The 20,667-nt window shown below is 38.8% G+C and overlaps 2 protein-coding genes across 2 annotated transcripts; one reads left to right on the forward strand and one right to left on the reverse strand.

The window, feature by feature from the left end:
* The first annotated feature begins 1,075 nt into the window (after nt 1–1,075).
* On the forward strand, nt 1,076–13,789 carry hmgcll1 (3-hydroxymethyl-3-methylglutaryl-CoA lyase-like 1). Its single transcript, XM_044046671.1, has 9 exons — nt 1,076–1,341; nt 3,386–3,463; nt 3,980–4,087; nt 4,463–4,558; nt 4,744–4,892; nt 5,449–5,512; nt 6,231–6,419; nt 12,762–12,887; nt 13,193–13,789. Exons 1-9 carry the CDS (start codon nt 1,246–1,248, stop codon nt 13,295–13,297), a joined length of 1,011 nt encoding a protein of 336 aa, XP_043902606.1. The 5' UTR covers nt 1,076–1,245; the 3' UTR covers nt 13,298–13,789.
* Nucleotides 13,790–15,622: 1,833 nt separating this feature from the next.
* gfral (GDNF family receptor alpha like) lies at nt 15,623–19,807 on the reverse strand. Its single transcript, XM_044046161.1, has 9 exons — nt 19,669–19,807; nt 19,303–19,431; nt 18,725–18,889; nt 18,479–18,538; nt 18,049–18,364; nt 16,682–16,941; nt 16,522–16,602; nt 16,360–16,441; nt 15,623–16,269 (listed from the first exon to the last, which is right to left on the reverse strand). The coding sequence occupies exons 1-9, from the start codon at nt 19,703–19,705 to the stop codon at nt 16,206–16,208; spliced, it is 1,194 nt and encodes a 397-aa protein (XP_043902096.1). The 5' UTR covers nt 19,706–19,807; the 3' UTR covers nt 15,623–16,205.
* Between the last annotated feature and the right edge of the window lie 860 nt (nt 19,808–20,667).

Below are 20,667 nucleotides of genomic sequence, written 5' to 3' on the forward strand. Positions count from 1 at the left end.
CGATTATTCCTAAAATTTGCACAAATTATTTCCCATCTGCAGAATGCATTTTACATTATTTTCGCACTCTGTGGGATTAAAGCCCGGCTTCTCGGTCATCTGAAAATAATTTTAAAGGCTAACAAACCACCAAAACCATGACATTAAATCAAATGAATTATTCATTTTTGCTATTAAAACAATGATCCGCACAGATTGGTTTTGATGTAAAAAGCCAAATAAAATGTTACAAATGAGGCTGAGAAGTTGTTTAAATTTATGTCATTCCTGCTTCTCCTGTAGTAAATCCATGAATATGTGATTAGGGGTAATACACCAACAGCCATTTTAAATTTTAGGGGGTGGGAGCTGATTGACATCAACCTTGAAGGCCGCTGTAAGAAAGGCTTTTTCAGGGCTGATCATATGAGTCGCCCTCCTCCCCCTGGAGAGGTAGAGGTCTCTCATCACAGAGCAGTTTAGCGCGGTGAGATGGCTGAATGCTAGGACTTCATTAAGCCCCTCTATTGTTAACATCTGGGTTCAGAAGAATGGCTCTTTCTCTGGTAAATGTTGCCCTGCCTTAACAAGGGATTTTATTACACCATGCAGTTGACATTGGCAGCAGTGGCACGTCTGGCAATGGAAACCCCTCAACTGTTCAGGTCACAGGAGATCAATCGAAGCAGCATGTTCCCCTAAAGCATACAGTTCTCACTAGAACAGGGAGGTGAATGAGCGTTTAATCTTGTTTTTTAAATCAAGATAACTACACATTTTTTAGTGACTTTTGTTTGAAATGCTTCCACGGTGAAGAAAGCACTCAGCACTGGAGTCTGTTCATAAATCACTTGGAGAAACTTGTCTTTCTTTATTATTCCCTTCCGCTGACCTGCACATGCATTCCCCTTTTTGGATGCACATATATCATCCCCCAAATGCCTCCACAAGTATTCCCAGTCCAAAGCGCCGCACAAATCTCTCATATATGCCATGTTGATTCACATCGTTTCCTCTTTCTCACTCACTCGCTCCCAGTCCCTCTCTGTTTTGATCCCCTCCCTAGCTGCTCGGGATGCGGCTGCCATGGCAACAACTGAATCATCCCACACTGGCTGCAGCTGTCCTCTTAGTCTATCTCTCCATCATCCAGGCCTGCCTTAGCACATTGATCTGACGCTTCACATTAGCTACATTAGCTGCAGCAGCCCCTGTGTGAGTCAGTCTCGCAGGACGCAGACAGCAGGCTGAGCAGCGGCCATTCGGATGGGTACCGTACCCACTTCACTGAAGCACTGTTTGAGCCATGAACAACTCATCCAGGACTACCCATGGCTGACACGCTGGCTGCAGGAGGAGAAGGTGGGTGTAGATTCTCTGGTTTCTAATCTGCTGCACATGCTCTGCCACATGACTCTCTCGTGACAGAGAGGCTGCACTGCAGCGAACACTGATGACAACACGCATGCTGCATGCTGCTTATGTAATATTCAACTGTGACTCTGCTCCACTGTTATGATGCTTCTAGAATTACATTCATCCAACCAGTTACTGTAATATTATGTTACGTTTCAGCCACTTATAGCTCGTTAGATTTGGTTTGTGACCTAAATATTTTTAAAAGCTGGAGTCTAAATTGCTCTCATCAACTCCTATGGGCTTCCTGCTCAGCTGTTCTAAAAAGAAGAATCAATCCTACTGTGTACAAATGTCTTAGTCAAGAACTAAAAGGTACTAGGTACTAAATCAGTAGTGTATTACTGTGTAGACTGTTGATGACCTCTAAGGAGCATTTCAAATACAGCATCTTATGCACGCACAAATAAATTATTAGCAAAGGAGACGGGCTTCAGACAGGCAGACAAACAAGAGTGATGCTTGTTTTTCTAGCCACATGTTGTGTAGTCTACATGATACGCTGGTATACGGCATATACTCACTACCAAAGGGGCAGGATTGCTGTATAACCACTTAAAAATACACATTGAAATTGGTTTTGCAAATAAAAAGTGTAGATGAATGCCGTTGTTAAGAAAAAACCTTCTGAAATATAATTGAATTCACCACGTGAGTACTTGTTTTGTAGGTTATTGCGTTGCTGGTCTGGTCTGGTATGCGTTTTGGTATGTGACGTGGGAAAAGTGGTCTGGACTCAACATGTCCAACCGTTCCAATTTACTGTCCCTACACACTAATGCATCACAGTTATAAACATAGACACAAGGGGAAATGAAAAGGAAACAACACGTTTTAAGTGTTTTTAAAAGCCTGTTCCAGAATCTACTTTTTTTTTGGGGGTATACCCACTAAAGTAGACTACACTACACCACTGGGGCACATGCATGTCATACCCTGATAAAAAATATTATCTTTAAAGATAAAATATTGCATTACTCTTGAACTTGTTGACCCTGGTTCCAGCAGTCAGAGTCACTGACGATCATTAAAGTGCACACTTCTCTCTAAACCTAAAGCAGAGGGACAGAGGTTCAAAATAGCGAGGGGGAGTCGAAAAGGCACCACCGTTCTCACTGCTACAAGCCATCACCCATCAACATTTACACAGTGCTGCTTTAATCCAAAAAGTAGTGAAAACATTGGTTGATTAATTGATTATTCCACTGACAAGATTATATTTCTATTTCAGTTATTTGTAAGACAAATTTTAAGAAAACATGATGCAAAAATGTCACATTTTCTCCTCTTCAGTATTTATTAGCACATTTATTTTGTTTATTATTTAGGCAAATCAAAAACACTACCTTTGTCTTATATATGCCTTTATGCTAGTGGACATGTTTCCCTTTATTTTTGTTTTTCACTTCTATAATTGACCAAAGTTGATTAGAAAAAGTGTTTTTTTCTCATTCAGTTTAATAAGCTAATGTATAATGCAATGCACTTTTTTTCTATAGCCTTTTACAATGACCCACATGTGACCACAGTTCATCAAAGCATGAAAATACCAATTAAAATCACACAATAATAAATAGTGAACTAAAAGAATAAAAATATATTTTTTAAAAAGAATAAAAACTGTCACCACACAACTGGGTATTAAAAGTATAAATTGCACAATATTTCATCTCTGTTGAGTCCAACCAGAGCTTGAAGTTCAGAAAATGACCCTGATCCTGAGAATATTCATTTGTGGTTGATGTGGAGTTACCCTCATTATCTCTCCCAGGCTTTTCAGAGTGACACATCTCTGGAGTTTGCATCCTAATGACCTGACAGGCTTAGCTATGTTTTGGTTCTCAGGTTTCATCTGCCTTTGAGGTCAGGAGTTGCTCATGTTAGAAATGACATGTCCTGGAGCATCCCATGGTGAAAGGATGACTGAGTGCTTGTGTTCACTTCATCTCTCTCTCTCTCTTTTCTCTTTTTTTCTCTTTTCTGTTTCCAGACAATCACAGGTCATGAGTATCCAGAGTTTGTTAAAATTGTTGAGGTTGGGCCCAGGGACGGGCTGCAGAATGAGAAGGTACACTGTCATTTAACTAAGGAATCTCTTTCACATTTACAGTATATGTGCTCTTGTCTTGTATTATACAGTCGACCCTGGAAACCCCCATTTTGCCCGTATCTGTCATATATAAAACAATGCATAACATATGGGTTGTGTGCCATAATTGCCACGAGCATGTGGTTCACATTTTCTTTGAAATTGAATAGGAAAGATGACTTGACCTCTGGTTCAGTTTACTCTGCTTAGAATGTCACATTTTTATGATTTCCTTATTGCACGGCAGTAGTTTTACAGATTGTGCTGGATGTAGAAATTACTTAATTTACCACAACATGTAATTATGAGGAAAAATTGTATCTCGCAAGTGACCTAAAAATGCAAAGCAAGATTTAGCATGGCAATACAGACGCAGATGTCAATAAGATAAGCAAACAGCGTAGCAAAAGAAATATCAAATATCTGCTTGTTGTACCTCCCATGTTGAGCAAAATCAAATGCAGGAAGAATCGTTTCACTTTCATTTTTCCTCAGGAAATTGTCCCGACAGAGATGAAAATCCAGCTGATAGACATGCTGTCACAAACGGGCCTGCCTGTTATCGAGGCCACCAGCTTTGTCTCTTCAAAGTGGGTGCCGCAGGTAATATCTCTTCTTTGTGCGCAGTGAAACAGCGCTGAGTGATCTGTGAGGCTCGCTCTTGTCTGCATAAACACTGCGGGGGAAACCTGCTATCCCATCACCTCTGCAAAGAATATGTGGAAAGAATGTTTTTACAATGTTCATTATACACTGTAGTCACCCTGTCATTGCCTGTGGAAAAATTGTTCCATTATTTACATCCGGAGAGAACATGTGACGTAAAAATAAAGTGATTCTGTCAGTTAAGGATTGCCTGCTGCTTAACAAACATGAAAAAAAAACCTTTGTGCAGGAAAATGTTATTCTCGTGGACATATTCAGATGACGTAAAGGTTTGTTTTTCTACATCACACATTTCCCCCACTTTTCATGTAGATGGCAGACCACAGTGATGTTCTTAGGGGAATTCAGAGAGCACCGCATGTTCAGTACCCTGTTCTGACACCTAACATGCAAGGTTTCCAGGATGCTGTAAGCATGAATTTTCAATTAAGCATGATGATCCCTGCTATAAACCACAGCTGTTTACCCACACGTGTCAATTTGAGTTCATTGTTGGCACTACATTTTGTTTTCTTGTCAGGCAATTCTCGCTCTTATATAAGTGCGAGTCCAGCGAAGAGTTTTACGAGTTTATTTTTCCCTCCTGTTTTAAGGTTGCAGCTGGCGCTACTGAGGTGGCGGTGTTTGGGTCAGCATCTGAAACCTTCAGTAAAAAAAACATTAACTGCTCTATTAATGAAAGCATGCTCAGGTTTGAGGAAGTCGTCAACATGGCCAAAAAGCGACACATACCAGTTCGTGGGTTGGTATTCTCTACGTATATTCTCCATTTATATCTTTATTGTCACTTACAGTGGGTGAAAACACACATCAGACATTCTATTCACTTTGTGATTCGTTCTCTGATTATCACATTTCATCTTTTACTCCAAACTAAACAGTTAAAAATACTGTTTCTATATGTAGGATAAAACACACAATTCACTAATGATACCTTGGTAGCAGAGCTCCAGATGTTCACCAGGTTATATCTATGCATTGGAAACCCACAAGTCCAGATGGGCATGAAAGCAAAGCAAACACGGACAGTTACTGGATATAGTTGTATATTTTTTATATATATATGGAAAAGTAAGGGACTGCAACATAAACGCCATCCAGGAAACATACACAAGTGAATACAAGTCAATTAGTGTGAATGTTGTCACGCTCTCTGAGACAAATTCTTCAATGATTCAAAGACACATAAACGACGTCTGGTTTAGAACCAAATCCACCCACTAGGGTGAAGTTTATTTATTAATGAAAAGCATCACATGCAAACTAATGTTAAACACACACTATCCTCTCTCTTTCAGGTATGTTTCTTGTGCTCTGGGATGTCCACACGAAGGACATATTGAACCCTCCAAAGTTGCTGAGGTGAGATTAAGTTGGGTTTGTGTTTAGTAAAAATGAAGTCTGTGCAGGTTATACTTCTTCTTTTTCTTCTTCTTCTTCTTTCGGCTTCTCCCTTTAGGGGTCGCCACAGTGAATCATCAGCTTCCGTTTTGCCCTACCCTATTGTGTCCTCTTCTGTTACATCAACTGTCTCACAACATCCATGGACCTTGTCTTGTGGTCTTCCTCTTTTCCTCCTGCCCAGCAGGTCTATCGACATCATCCTTTGTCCATTATAATCACTATCCCTCCTCTGCATGTGACCAAACCATCACAACCATGTCTCTCTTACTTCTATCTCCAAACCGTTCAACCTCAAAGACACACATCAGAGCAGATCTCACCACCGTCTTGCAGACCTTCCCTTTCACTTTAGCTGCAGGTTATACTGAAATACTAAAAGAAGGGGTCATTTTTAGCACATTATCAAACACTTTTTTCCTTATTGTATATGCAAGATGAATCTATGCTTGTCAGGGTTTACGGTTTTCAGTTTATTGTTGTATTGTATTGTAAGTCATGGTTCATACTAAAAAACAGATTAGTTATTTTAGCCCCTTTTACTCCAATGCTAATCCAAACTTAAACGTACACACTTGCATCTCATATATACAGCTCTTTTACAAATGTAAATGCTAGTATTCTGATTTTTTTTTATTATTATTATTTATTATTATTATTTTGTTCAATTATTTTCCAGGTGGCAAAGAGGTTATATGAAATGGGGTGTTGCGAGATTTCCCTGGGGGATACCATTGGTGTCGGTACTCCAGGCTCCATGTTTCAGATGCTGCAGACTGTGATGAAGGAGGTGCCCACCAAAGCTCTCGCAGTTCACTGCCATGACACCTACGGACAAGCACTGCCCAACATCTTAACTGCTCTTCAGGTAAGGAACAGCATGTCCCATCATCCCAAAATGTCTATTTCTGTCAATACTTGCTTTGAAAATTGATCTCTAAAAAATGGATTATTGGACCATTAGAGTAACATAGGTAAAAGTAGAAGTAGTGGGACATGCTTTTGGCAATTATATATTGACAATATAGTAAGATATTAGCCAAAGTTTGCATCATTTTACTTGTCCAACAGTAAATAGCTCTAAACAGTCCTATGATGTAAAGGATGACTATGCAAAACAAATATATGCACACCCAAAAATGTCATACATTTATTTCACTCTGCAAGGATACACCCAATGAGATCAGCCATTTTATTTACAACAGGGACACAAAACACACAAAGTCTATCAGTCATATCTTTGTTTTGTTTCTCTTTTATGAGGAAAAAAGAAAGCATGAAAAAAGACTTTTTGTGAGACATTTGAAAAGTGGCAGTACTTTATCTTGAGGGCTCTAAAGCCAGCAAATAGTCTTTTAGGTCAGAGCTGAAAGCGCAGATTCTCCTCTGTAAAGTCATCCATGCAGCATCCTCACTGATCCTCACATCCTCTTCCCTGCGACCTTCATATTCTTTCTCATCCTTCAACTTATGGTGAATATAAATAATCTTCTTGTGGAGAACCGCAAGGAGATTATGGATAAATGTCCGGCCTTCACATGTGGAGGAGCGACCAGATGTTGAGTCCAGGGTCCTGTTCCAGGACGTCTCTCAACTTTCTCAAGGAACGGCCAACATTGTAGAGATTACAAGTGTTTTCTGAAGTTTTAAAACACATTTCCTGCTGGGGATAAGGGAATATTAAGCTCAAATCCATCGTTTTAATTGTGAGGACAACATCTTGGAATGCTTTGTTTATTTTTGAAGGCAGTGGTATTAGATTTTCTAGGCCATGTATATGGGTCATTTGATGATGTGTGGAATCAAACTGAAGTGTTATTGTGTTGCTAAGATCAAGAGCTAATGCAAATACTGTAATATAAATCCCAGAAATATCTTTTTAAACACATATCATCATGATGGAAGCGTGATAGGATATTGACGAAACTCATTGTAAACCTGAATCTTCCCTCAGCGTTAATAACTTTCTGTTTATGACATTATGAATGTGTCCTCTGTTCGTTGACTATTGAAAAGACCCAAAACAAATGTGTAGGTTACAATGGGACACACAGAAACCCAGGAACCATCAGTCAGCAAGGAAGAGGGGCATTAAGAAACATGATCTAAGCCTCCCCACAATGTAAGATGATTCACAAACTGCCCAGTGGAAGGAAAAAAAGAACCCCAGAATCTTAATGAACATAAGATATTTCCACAGGGCCTTCCCATCACGGTAGACATGAATTGTACTGAATAAAACAACTTCATGGACAATTACATTAAAATACACAGCTCACCAAAATATGTAATTGGGTTGGAAACCCCTGCAGAGGAGCTCTGCTCTTGTTGGGGTCATTTTCACCTCTTTGCCCATAGCGCATATAAAACTGACATAAATCCAAACATAAAACAGAGGTAATGCAGATATGGCTGTATCACTTCTCCGGAGCACATTGTCAGTGTGGAGGAGGAAGCTCATTGGGGGCTGGGTGGGTCAACAGATGTGAGGAGGTCAGCACAAAGGCTCACCTATTCACTGTCTGTTGGACAAAGCAAACTGAGAGCTAGGTGGATAGAAAAAGCCCTGGGGGACTCCTAACTCATCTGTCGCTTGGCTGTTGAACGTTGACAATGCTGTGCTTAAAGGCCGGTGGAAAATGATCCGTTCATTCGCTCGCTGCCGAGCATGTGATGAACGGCGCTGCAGCTGCAGACCCAACACACGATGGTGTGCATATTTACAGTGGTTACACAGTTTCACCCAAAAATTAAGCAGAAAGTTTAATTAACATGTGAAATAATCCCCAGTATAATTGTGACCTCTGTGTGGTTCTTTAAATTTTCTCAGTACTTTTGCGATCTCTATCTATTATAAATCTTTACATAATTAACCCTTTAACACCTAAGCCTCAAAATGTCCATCTTGGTTTTGCTTATTTTAAACATAAAAGGCCCAGAATATGTCCTGTGACTAAGTGTTTTTGCCCATTTTTCCAGAATGACTTCCAATATCTGTTATTTACAATTTACTGCATGTTAAAATACTGTATTAACAATTTTAAATGAAGAAATACAAAGAAAAACACTGTAGTTATACACAAACACCAGATTTTGCGTGTCTGAAAATATTATATAATATATAATATGAACAGTATGAAATGTATTTAAAATAACATTTGTTTAAGTTTTTTGTCCAAAAACGGGCAAAAAAAACGTCTTTCCTCTTTGGTGACAAAGGAAAGGAAATTACCGTAATAACCACATGTTGTGCTTTGACGTGCAACTTCTCATCTTTCAGAAACCGCTAGAATTTTTCATACTAGCACAAACCGGCGTGTAATTGCGGTAATGCAAAGTGCACACACAAATGCGTCATCTATATATGTACATATATATATATATATATATATATATATATATATATATATATATATATATATATATATACACACATAAAAGGTTAAAAGGGAATTATTAATTAACAGTAGAAGAAATTGAGGAATGAATATGTCAATAATATTAAGAACAACATATATGAGATAAAATACATATTAAAATGGATAATGGCTGCCACATTGTGTCGGTGTCAACCTCAACAATGTCCATGTGTAAAACACCCAGAAAGTATTTTTGAAGTTTTGACGGCAGAGTGGAACAGCGCAGAGGGACGGTGCAATTCCTTTGTGAATCACACTTAACAGTGATTCATCACAGCTGCCCCATGCACACACAGCGTAATAGCAGCCGGGGATATTTAGCCTACCATTTGCTTAACCATAAACAAGATGGAAATGAAAGATTTTATCAAAGTTTTTCATTACTGTGTGCCAGGAGTCCACACCACCAACTGAGAGAGAAATGAATTCCCCCAGCGCTGTCAGCCCTGAGTCACCTCTTTTGTTCCCGATAAAGACATTCCTCAGTCTTTGTACCTTTTTTTTTTTTTCCAGAAGGTCTGGGGGGCTTTGTTACAAACCTTCTCCTGGCAGGTCATACAATGACAATGTATGTACTTAGATTTCACAGGCTTGGCATGGAAAATTATTTATTCTTACCCACAAATGTTGGGGTATTATGTACAGCTGCAGCTGGGAAATACAGGATAAGCCACTTTTTTTTTTGTCTCTTATCAGTGAGGCACTGTTCATGTTCAGCCATAATCAGAACCTTTGTTACGATGAACTATAAGTGTGTCGGCAATTTCAATACAAGTTCATGTTTGCTTGATTGGCCGAGGAAACATTATGATACTTGTATGATCTGGTATATCTTCATGCTTTTCTGCCACTTCCTCTCCCTAGACATTAAAGCTTAGAAACACATTCCAATGTATAATAATAAAATAGGTAGGAAGATCGAAAACAAAATGAAATTTGAATACGTAATACATGCATGATTATACATGTTGTTGTCGCTGAAATATGTTCAGAATGACATGTTAATTTAAGAATACACTTCAAGTCCTTGTGACTCCTTCATACATTGCTGATCTGCTGCGCTTTTAACTCCCTGAGACGTAATCTCAGGTCAGCAGATCAGAGGCTATTAGTGGTTCCCAAATCAAAGCACAAAACTAGAGGAGACCATTCCTTCCAGGTAGTAGCAACTAGATTTGGAATGCTTTACCACTTGCATTGCACTGCGTAACATGTGTCCACTCTTTTAAAAAACAGCTGAAGACCTCAGCTTTTAGTTGTGTTTTATGTAGTGTATTATATTTGGTACTTTGCTTGTTTTTATTATTTTATTAAATTTTTATCTTGAAGCACTTGGTGCTATATAAATAAAATTCACTTACTTATTTACATACTTTCATATTTTATCCATAGATATTTTTTTTTTTTGTTCTGGCAAATCTTCTTCATAAGAAACTTAAATGAACGGCTTAATGTTCCTGTCATTGGTCAAACAGCCTCCGCCTGAACATAAAGACATGAGACTGAATCATTTTAACATTTGTTGACTTTTTCATACTTCTCCCGAATTTTTATGTTCTTTATGTTTTGTCTGTATCTGAGCAGCACTCCAATACCTGGCTTGTGCTTTCCCATGTCGAGCATATTCATGCCTTCCTGGAAGGAGGTTATATATGTGTCAGCAGTGGATCTGTGACCGTTTTCGTTCAGCTTCCCAGTTTAATAGAAAGTAAAGCATCACTGCTTCATATCCTTCAGTGGATACACACTGCCTCTTTCTCTCCCTCTGATGCCGTTATGAAACCAAAGTGGGAGCATGTCCATCCTCGTCCACTCACTGTGTAGAATGTCAACAAGCTTATCCCAAATTATGAAAGTTTTAAAATGTTCTGTGTCGTTATCCAGGAATGTATTGTTTTTCTATAGCCACAGCCCCAGTGGATATAGCTTTTTTCACACTGAGTGCACATCTGGCTTTCGGGCAGTGTGAACTTAACTGAGCGCACTGGCAAGCACACGCTGCTGACCACCAATCCCTGCGTGATTACTGTCCAGAGGAACAGTGCACTCTGCTGAAGGGTCTGTTTTGTTTGTCTCAGAAACCGTATGCTGAAGACCACTGGCCTTACACTGTTGGCAGCTGAAAGCGAGAGGATTGGCATGGTAGATTACAACTCTGTGTTTATACTACAGAAATTATGCCTAGTACAATATCCTGCTCTGGCTTTAACCAAGGTCTGGAAATCTTGTGCACTGCACACACCGGAGTCGATCTCCTCCTTCTACCCCACCTCCTCTTCTTTCCCTGCCAAGACAAACAGCAATTATGGCTGGCTCAGACAGCCCCTGAAAGAAGTAGGCTCTTGTCTGGGGAAAAGCAACCAATTAGCAGCATTGTTCAAAAAAGAGGCAAGAGAGATTCTTTTAATTTAGCTCACTTGGTGCTGCTCTGCGGGGTGAGAGTCCTGCATGACCCCAGTGTCACTAAGAGGATCAGCATGTTAATTTTGTCTCACTGTGGGATCCTTTGACATCTGGCTCTGCCACAGTAGCTGGAAAATATCTTTAATATTCTCATGACAGTCCCAGGGATCTGTGAAAAACATCTCAAGACCTGAGTGCATAGATCTGGCTTCAGACAAAAGTTTACACTCACTAATGATATGTCACTTTATTTAAAGTCGGCACGCTGAGAAGTAAATGTCAATAAAGTATCTTGACCTTGAGTGTCAGGATCAGCGTAAACAAAATTAGGTTAAAAAACAAAAAAAACTCAGAGATTTGCATGAGGAGTTTAAGTAAAACTCAATGGAGAGAAAATAACGTTTTCTTTAAAGCAAACACAAATGTGTTCTTATCTAATTATCTGCAGACGTTGCTGAACCTAAATAGATTTTTCATGTGTTTTACTTGAGTATTCATTTTCTTGATGGCTTTTTACTTTAACTCCCTGCATTCTTTCTACTTACTGTCTTAAAAATAGACTCGCAACTTTACTTGTGATGCTTTGCCTTTGCATCATCAAGACTGATACACATAAAACACATTCACAAAAGACAGAGTGGAAAATTCAACCATGAGAGAAGACGTTAACAGCAGCAACATGGATGTAGAACGTGAACCAGGGAACTTTACCAAACAACAACAGAACAGATTCACGGAAGCAAGACATGCTCCAGTTTTTTAAACTATCCTCTCTCTTTTTTTAAAATGTTGTTGATTTATCAATTAAAGCATTGTGTAGAATTGATTTAAATGAACAATTAAGTATTTCTCAGAGCCAACATTTTGTGACTTTTAAGTTAGTAAAGCTGTTGAATCATTGAAAATGTACATTTGAGTTAGTAAAGATACAACTTGTGAATTGTTGGCATGATGTAAGTGGAAACCATCCAGCCGAGGAAAAAGTGCTTTCTCAATGTGGCAAGAAAGTGAATCCGCATGGTCGAGTGTGGGGTAGTGCTGCAAAAACATGAGTAACCAGGAGAATCAGGAACATATGAAATGTTCTCTTCAGCATTTAGAATGTTCCTCCTCTATGAACAAGGCCATAATTATGTGGTGCTGGTGTTTTGAGCTGACAAAGAGGATGACTAAGCCATACTGCGGGACATACTGTGCCCACTCATCTTCAAAACATAAGTCCACAGTTCTCCTGAACAGCTGTACAACACGACCACAGCTCTGGCGCGGCGCACTGCAGTGGCCAAAACAATTCAGCAGAACAAGGATCTTTGTTCCTGGATCCTTTTTTTTACCTGAGGTGAGGCCTGTGTGGAGGCACTGAATGTCCCTGTTGTGTGTCCTTGCAGATGGGGGTCTGTGTGGTGGACTCCGCAGTGGCCGGCCTGGGAGGCTGCCCGTATGCTCAGGGTTCGTCTGGCAACGTATCAACAGAGGATGTTCTCTACATGCTCCACGGCATGGGTATTGAAACAGTGAGTATATATCTTAGCTGTGCACTTTGACAGAGCTGCTTTATTTTCACGTCTTTCTAATCCCAACAATCATTCGGGGAACATTTACATTCGCTGAGCACTGTGCAAACACAGCGCTCTCTAAAGTGTTTATTTTATAATATCAGTGGTTTTCCACACTGTCACATTCACCCTTCCCAAGAACAATTTATTTAACAATCCCTACCCCTGCTGGTGGAATATTTCCACTGCAGTCACCTGTTACACACTCCATGTTGCACCTTGAAGATTTTGCATTTGAACTGATACTCGATATTGTTTTTCAGGGGGTGAACCTTGCCAAAGTTATAGAGGCCGGTGAGTTTATCTGCAGCACTTTATGCCGCAAGACAAACTCCAAGGTTGCTCAGGCCAGAGGTAGAACACTGTGATGCCGTGATGTGTTTCAGTGAAGATGAAGTGCTTCCCTGTTGTTGCTGCCTTTTAAAACGTGTCGTCAATGCTGAAGTTTGTCTTGCTTCCTTTGTGTGAACTTGGCAAGGTCTCTTAAACGATACTCTACGATACAATAATTATGAGATTTCAACATCTGTGTTAAAACTACTCCTTTTAGTTTGTTGCTACTTGCTGAACTGCATTAATTGACACCACATTTCATTTGAAGGCTTTTCAGTTTTTCCTTCACTGACATTTATACTAAATAACTTTACAAGAGGCTCTGGAGAGATGATTTGCTGTAATATGTGCCACATGATTGTTTTCTCTCTCCCCCATTTAAAAAACTTCATCTGTCTCTCCTGTCTGTTTTTATGCTTTTCTGTTTGCTGTAAAAGTAAAGACATTACAGAACAACAGAAAATTGAACTTTAAATATCTATGTATTTTAATCTGAAACAAGATGATTAAAAAAAAAATGAAAAACAGCCTTTTTGTAATTGTCTTTTTGCTGTGATGCCATGTCCTCTAAATATATGATGTGTCTTTTCTTATACTCATAAAATAAAGGATTGTCTTATTATATAAAATAAAATTATCTTATCTTATAAAATAAAGGACTATTATCTTATCTTATACTTTTTTCCCCATACTTTTCTTATAGGAGACACGTTTCATTACTTTGCATCGTATGTCATTATAATTTAAATGCCTGCGTGAAAGATTCTGGGTATTATTTAAAAACAAATAAATAAAAAGCTTTTGTGAATACAGGTGGTGGGTACTGCTGCTTAAATATATTACAATGCAATAACTGTCTCCTCATAATTATCTCTGATCAGCACATACAGTCAGTTCATAAAAGCCCTCCTCGGAACAGGTGTTATCAATTTTCATCCGCTGTTATCTACTCTTAATTAAAGTGTAAGTAATTAAACATGCAAATTTAAAATATTTATATACGTATATATACATGTATAGACACACATGTGCAGGGAACATTATTACAGTTCATCTTGGTGGGTACATTATTGTGTGTGTCACATTTCGAGATTATCCATTTTGTACATTTAACAATGTAAACATTCTCTAGAAACTATGGATATTAATACTGATTTGAGTGCAATATGGTGAAAGAATAACTCCCACACTGTAACTTTATTTTACTGTTAAGTTAACAGAACGAAGTCATGGGATAAATGTGGAAACGTGGTCTGCCCTTAGAGAGAATCATACAAAACTAAGTGATGTAGGGTCAATGCTGGGCCATCTTTTTTTGAAAAGGAACCGAACTTCTCAGAGCATCATTCTGCATGTGGGAGGAAAAATTAAGCTTTTATTCATTAAATTTAAATCACACATGACATCATTCTCACAACTTGTAGTGTACTTCTCAAAACACTTGATGCATTTTGTCAGGATTTCACAGAAACCTAATAAAAAGTCACATATTATGCCAAAGCATGCAAAGTCAGTCAGTCACCAATTAAATGAACATCTCTGTGTGTGCTTTTAGATTTAGACACTAAATGTTTTGATAGTTGGATAAAGCTGACGTTAGAGAGAGAGCGTTCATATAATACAATGTTGAATAAAGACACAAATAGTGAATGATTAATTTGTGAATGCTAAATTGCAAAGAAAGCAAACTTATCAAAGCCACAGCAGCACCAAATACAGTATACAAAAAATAAAAATAAAAACTAAATACATAAGAAAATAAAAACACACATAACACCTGATGTCCATTGTCAACAATGTGCACTGAGTGAAGCCTAGACTGCCACTTTATTAGGTACACACTGTGTTGTGTCTTCTGCATATCTTAACAGTAAAATGGTTATTTGTCATTTGCTATCTCTCATAGCAAATATCTCCCTCTAGTTGGACCATTAACCCAAGAGATGATTGTGCATAAAAATCCCAGTAGATCAGATGTTTCTGAAATAGTAAGATCAGCTTGTGTGGGACCAACAACCATCCATCAAATAGACAAAGTCATTTAAATCAACTTTCTTCTCTGTTCTGATGCTCAGTTCCAGCCATTCATCCTGACCATGTCTTTATACCTAAATGTATTGTGTTGTTGCCACTTGTTTGGCTGATTAAAAATGTGTGTTAACAAGTAACTGAACCTGGAGTGTACCTAATATAGTGGCTGGTGAGTGTTTGCTTGTGCGTTGGTGACATGAGCCCGTGATTGTATTTCTCTTTGTTTCAAATCATGTTAATTGAGAGCCTTTTGTTTTATTTTGATCTAAATAGTATTTCCTTAAGAGAATATGAGCGTTCAGTCAGACAATGAAGAGCATTTTTCAGAATTCTTGAGACTTGAAGGTGTTAAGACACATGTATTTATTTTGAGATACAGCCGAAGCCTCGAGCATCAATAAATCATCGCTTAAAGTGTTGACGTGGAGCAATCTTCAACTTGTCAGATGTGCGATGTTCTCATAAAGGCTGATGGACACTGTGTGAAACAGTTATAAAGATGAATGACTCAGGAGCATTGATCCATTCTGAAGAGAGAAATGGGTTTCTCTAAAGATTCCAAATTTTAAGTTCACATGTACGTAATCATCTTTCTCAAAAGTAACTGTATAGATCACTTTGAAACTTATAACTAATGGAAAAGCAAAGTTTACTTTTCTGGCCAACCCTTTGATTAGATATTCTGTAATTACATATATTCAGACTAATTACACAGTGTAACATTATCACCTGGTAACAAGACAATGGGACACAACATAACATGCAAAAACAACTCTACATTTGTTTGGTGAGTATGTGCATCCATGTTTTTATGCAAAACAAAAAAGGAAATCTCAAATCTCTCTGAATTACATACAGTATAGGCAGCAAATAAAAATGTGTTATTTTGACTGAGCCTTTCTTGTAAATGAATCAGAAAATCATAACACTTTTATGTGGATGGTGAAATTTTGTTCTCTCCCTCTTTCTCATCATCCTATGAGAGAAAAAGAAATAAAACAATTAATGTTAAATATCTAACCTGTTAGATTTGTTATTTTTCGCACTTCATTGTCGATGTACTTACCATGCTGTACCGACAATAACCAGAGGCATTAACACAACTACGCCAATAAGAAGCACAGTTGTAAAAGCATACAGCAGATGATCTGAAAAGACATAATATTTAACACCGCAGTCACAATCTATCACAATAGATAGATACTGAATATTTCATAAAGAAAATTACCATAAGACCAGGTGTGACTCTGCTCAGAATCACCGCTTCCTTGAGGTATGGAAGAACCTCTGCTGCTTCTCCAAGACGTCACTGAAATGAGCAAATATTTCCAGTGAACACAGATTTATTTGAATTATAAACTGTCTGGTAAATCCAAAATCCTACTCACTGAAGATTGTTCTGTTATGAAGTACGTTGTGAACCATGTTGCAGGTATGGAGATCATCCTTGTGCACGCCTTTGCATGAACAAGGATGGTGAAGTACTGTGCCCAGAGTGGCTATGAAAGCCTTTTTACATTCAGAGTCTGCACCGGAGATTAGTGCTGGATCCATGATGGTGGGACATCCGTCGCTGCTGAGGTCACTGTCGCTGCATTCGGCGTCGACAAAGCTCCAGCATTTAGCTCGAAAAGCTTTTAACAAGGCTCTGGTGAGTCAGAGGGAAATGTGTTGTAGATGAAAAAATATACACAACACATTTCTGCATCTTCAGTTGCATCCTGTGTTAGATGATAGTGCTGGTGATAATTCCACATAGATGTTCAGAAATTGAAATTGGTGGACAAATTGGACTCTTGTCTTTGAAGACGCAGAGTTTGCATGTTCTCTCCGTGTGTGCGTGGGTTTTCTCCGGGTTTTTCCTGTTTCCTCCCACAGTCAGAATCAGAATCAGAATCAGCTTTATTGATCAAGTATGTGAACACCTACAAGGAATTTGACTCTGGTCAAGCACACGTTGTACATAAAATGTAAAACATGAACATACATAAACATAACATAACAGACATTCAACTGGAAAGAAAAAGGACAACAAAGAACAATAATTTAAAAAGAGTGGTATAAAAAATGAATAAATAAGGTGTCCAGAGGTGTATGTATATATATACACACATATGTACATATAATATATTACATTATTTACAGGATGAGAATATAAAGTGCAAAATAGTGAATAAATATAAAGTCTGTTGGATTTGGAGTTAAGGGAGTTAATGACACTGGGTGACTGATCAAGTGTGTCTGGAGTGTGGATGTTTTGGTGTACAGTGTTCTGTAGCGCCTGCCAGAGGGAAGAAGTTTTATACACATGCATACACATGCAATATGGGGAATTGGCAAATTGGACACCACTGACCGTAGGTGTGAGAGTGAATGTTGTTTGTCTCTATATGTGGCCCTGTGATGGACTGGCGAACTAACTGGCCAGGGTGTACCACGCCTATCGCTTTATGTCAGCTGAGATTGGCACAGCACACCCCGCAACCCTCATGTGGAGGATAAAGCGGTAGAAGATGGATGGATGGGACAAATTGGAGTGGGAGAAATGGCACAACATGACATGCTCTTAATAAACTGCCTGTGGATATTTCAGCTTATCTAGATGCAAATTACAAATGCCCCAAAACACATGGGGACCTAGATTTGAACGTCTAACGCATGTGCAGAAGTGAGAAGTGAGGTAGGGAGCAGGTCATTTCTAGTTAGTGGAGTGATAATTTGATTCTTACTAATGTATAGATAAAGAGAATATTACCTGCAGTTTCTGTCATTATGACACTGCTTAACTGTATCGTGGCAGCTCAGGGTCCTGTCTCCACACGTACCGCTGTGCAGGGCAGTTTTCATCTGCAAACAGCTCTGATCCGAAGCCTCACACTCACACATGAGCAGCATCTCCGCGACGTTCTGCGGCATGGTGCCATAGAAGTGTCCGGTCACTTGCTGACAGTGGTCTTGGTTGCAGAGGTCTGCCGCGCACGCCTGCAGAACTGAGGCCATGTACTTGTTGCAAATGGCATCACTGATGCAGACTCTCATCTGGTCAGAGCAGGATCCGGCGCCATCATGCTCTACAAAGAGAAAGTCAAATTAAATGAGGTTTTGAAAGGGCAGACACATGCCTTTTGTATTCAACACGCCATTTTATCATCACAGCTGAGATTAAGCTGTGATGAAATCATTACCGTAGCCCATTAAAGTGCTTGACTTCCAGTCCATTACTGTGCTCCTCTTCAGCTGATTTGCTGTGCAAATAATAAAAAGTGTGACATGGCTTTTCAACAACAATCGCCAATTGAAATTGATCTGCTGCTCATTAGACTCAGTCTGCTGCACAATATAATTCACTCATACATCTCTTTGTCTGGAAAACAAATACAAGCAATGTGACCTATAACTGCATATAACAAAGAGCACTGAGAAAACTGCACCTGGCTGTCTGTGGCATTGTGTGGCCAGTGCTTGTATGGAGTCACACAGCTCCTCCTCCTCCTCCTCCCAGGCACACAAACACCCTCGCAGAGTGGGAAACTGGTCCAGTACATTCTGGATGGTCATGTTACAAACCTCTGAGCCTTTTATTTGGCACCCTTCATCTTGAATGACACAAACAGGAGGGAGGCAGAAAAACAAGATTTTCCATGAGTGAGCAGGGTTGTGTTTGTGCAACAGGTGCTTCCTGTGCGTGCCTGCTGCTCTGATTGTTTCACTTTTGAAAGTGAGGTGCAGATACAAAATCAGCTCTACTCAGTCTCAATTCTTGGATTAATGATCAAATGAAACATTTTATTTTAGGCAATTCATTAATATTATTCATTTAGGTACCCATAACCTGCTCCAGGCTATTGCCTCAGTTATCACATTTGAGCTGCCTTCCAATTCAATTAAATGGCTTTATGCGCCAAGCTTCTGGAGTAAATACAATTACTACTTTTACAATGTCAGTGGAAGATAGATAACAACATGTTCCATAGCAGAATTAGTAAATTGGAAATTGTGTCATTGTTACTGTTGCACATCGCGTTGTAAAATGCCTGTCCATTCTTGCATAAATCAGACATGCAGGTGTCCACAGCAGCCAAACAGTCAGAGGGAGTGGATGAAGCGACAAGGCTGGACATCTGAGGAATAACAATCCCTGAAATAGAAGTACATGACTACCATTGACTCGTTGACATTATTATTTATCTCACACCTTTAAGGCATGTTCAGTGCATCCTCTAATGTTAAGTTTTCAACTGTGTTCTGTTGTATAAAGCCTTTGCCTTGCCTATATTCTCTAAAAACACACAACACAACATGCGTAAGGCTTTCATTGAAAGTAAATGAATAAATAAATGAATGAGTAAATAAATAAAATCTGAATTCGACTCACCAAGGATCACGACAGCCTCCACATGTGTCAGGTGCATGATGGCCGTGGTGAAGCTGTGAAGTGACACTGAAGACCTGATCTGCAGCTGATCTCTGCCTCTCTCATCTGTGCCAGTAGATGAACGTCAGGATACACCACCCACAGTCAACATTACCATGAAGTGATGGCTGCACCCTGCACAGTGTAATGAAATCACACATGCACTTCACACAGACAAACAAATGATTTGTACTTTTGAGAGTTTGAACTTTTGAGGTATACAAATGATTACAGGATTTCTCTCTATTTGCTAATTGTTATTTTCTCTCTTTGTATCTAGTTTTGTATCTGATGAGTTAGGAATTGAGAGTTAAGATGTTAAAGCAGCTCCAATCTCAATACTGTCATAATTACAACGTTTAGGATCTCAGACACAATTGCAAGTAATCTTAGTAGTTTATTTTGTTTTTGTATTTTTAGCTTTATTATTAGTATTTTCTAGCTCAAAGCCTAGTCCCAATGAGGCAGAACCTCATCTTTGAGGCTCTGGTTAAAGCTAAGAGTAAGATATGATATATAAGATATGTTGTGTTAAGGTTAAGGTTAAAGTTAGTCATTAATTGGTTATGGTTAAGGCTATGGTTAGGGATAAGGCTTTTGTTAAGTTGTCCAAACGAATGGAAGTCAGTGCTGTGTCCCAACAGGAATAGTTGCACAAGTTGTGATCCGTTTGTGTAAAAACCACATTCACTATTCACAAAAAAAAGCACCTGCTTTCAAGAACCAAATAACAAAAGAACGAAAAAAAAAATATATATATATATATATGTCACATCATACACATCATATCTGCAGCTTTGTGCAATGGATGGAACAAATGAATCACAAGACAGTTGGAAAACATGACACATCATCACTTTCACATCATTTAGATTTTGCTTTGTAGATTACAAATGAGCACATCATGCGAAAGTGATTACAGTGAGACAAAAGCTCAGGCGTCGTCCTCCAAAAAACTAA

The sequence above is a fragment of the Solea senegalensis genome, linkage group LG15 (assembly GCF_019176455.1).
Source record: "Solea senegalensis isolate Sse05_10M linkage group LG15, IFAPA_SoseM_1, whole genome shotgun sequence".
NCBI lineage: Eukaryota > Metazoa > Chordata > Actinopteri > Pleuronectiformes > Soleidae > Solea > Solea senegalensis.

Excerpts from the sequence above, each read along its gene's own strand:
- hmgcll1 (XM_044046671.1), top strand. The coding sequence starts at position 1,246 with ATGGGTACCGTACCCACTTCACTGAAGCACTGTTTGAGCCATGAACAA. Across the intron at positions 4,088-4,462 it reads CTTCAAAGTGGGTGCCGCAG|ATGGCAGACCACAGTGATGT; the intron begins GTAATATCTCTT and ends CTTTTCATGTAG. Across the intron at positions 4,893-5,448 it reads CGACACATACCAGTTCGTGG|GTATGTTTCTTGTGCTCTGG; the intron begins GTTGGTATTCTC and ends TCTCTCTTTCAG.
- gfral (XM_044046161.1), bottom strand. The coding sequence starts at position 19,705 with ATGCACCTGACACATGTGGAGGCTGTCGTGATCCTTG. Across the intron at positions 18,539-18,724 it reads ACAATGCCACAGACAGCCAG|CAAATCAGCTGAAGAGGAGC; the intron begins GTGCAGTTTTCT and ends TTATTTGCACAG. Across the intron at positions 16,442-16,521 it reads GAGTCACACCTGGTCTTATG|ATCATCTGCTGTATGCTTTT; the intron begins GTAATTTTCTTT and ends ATGTCTTTTCAG.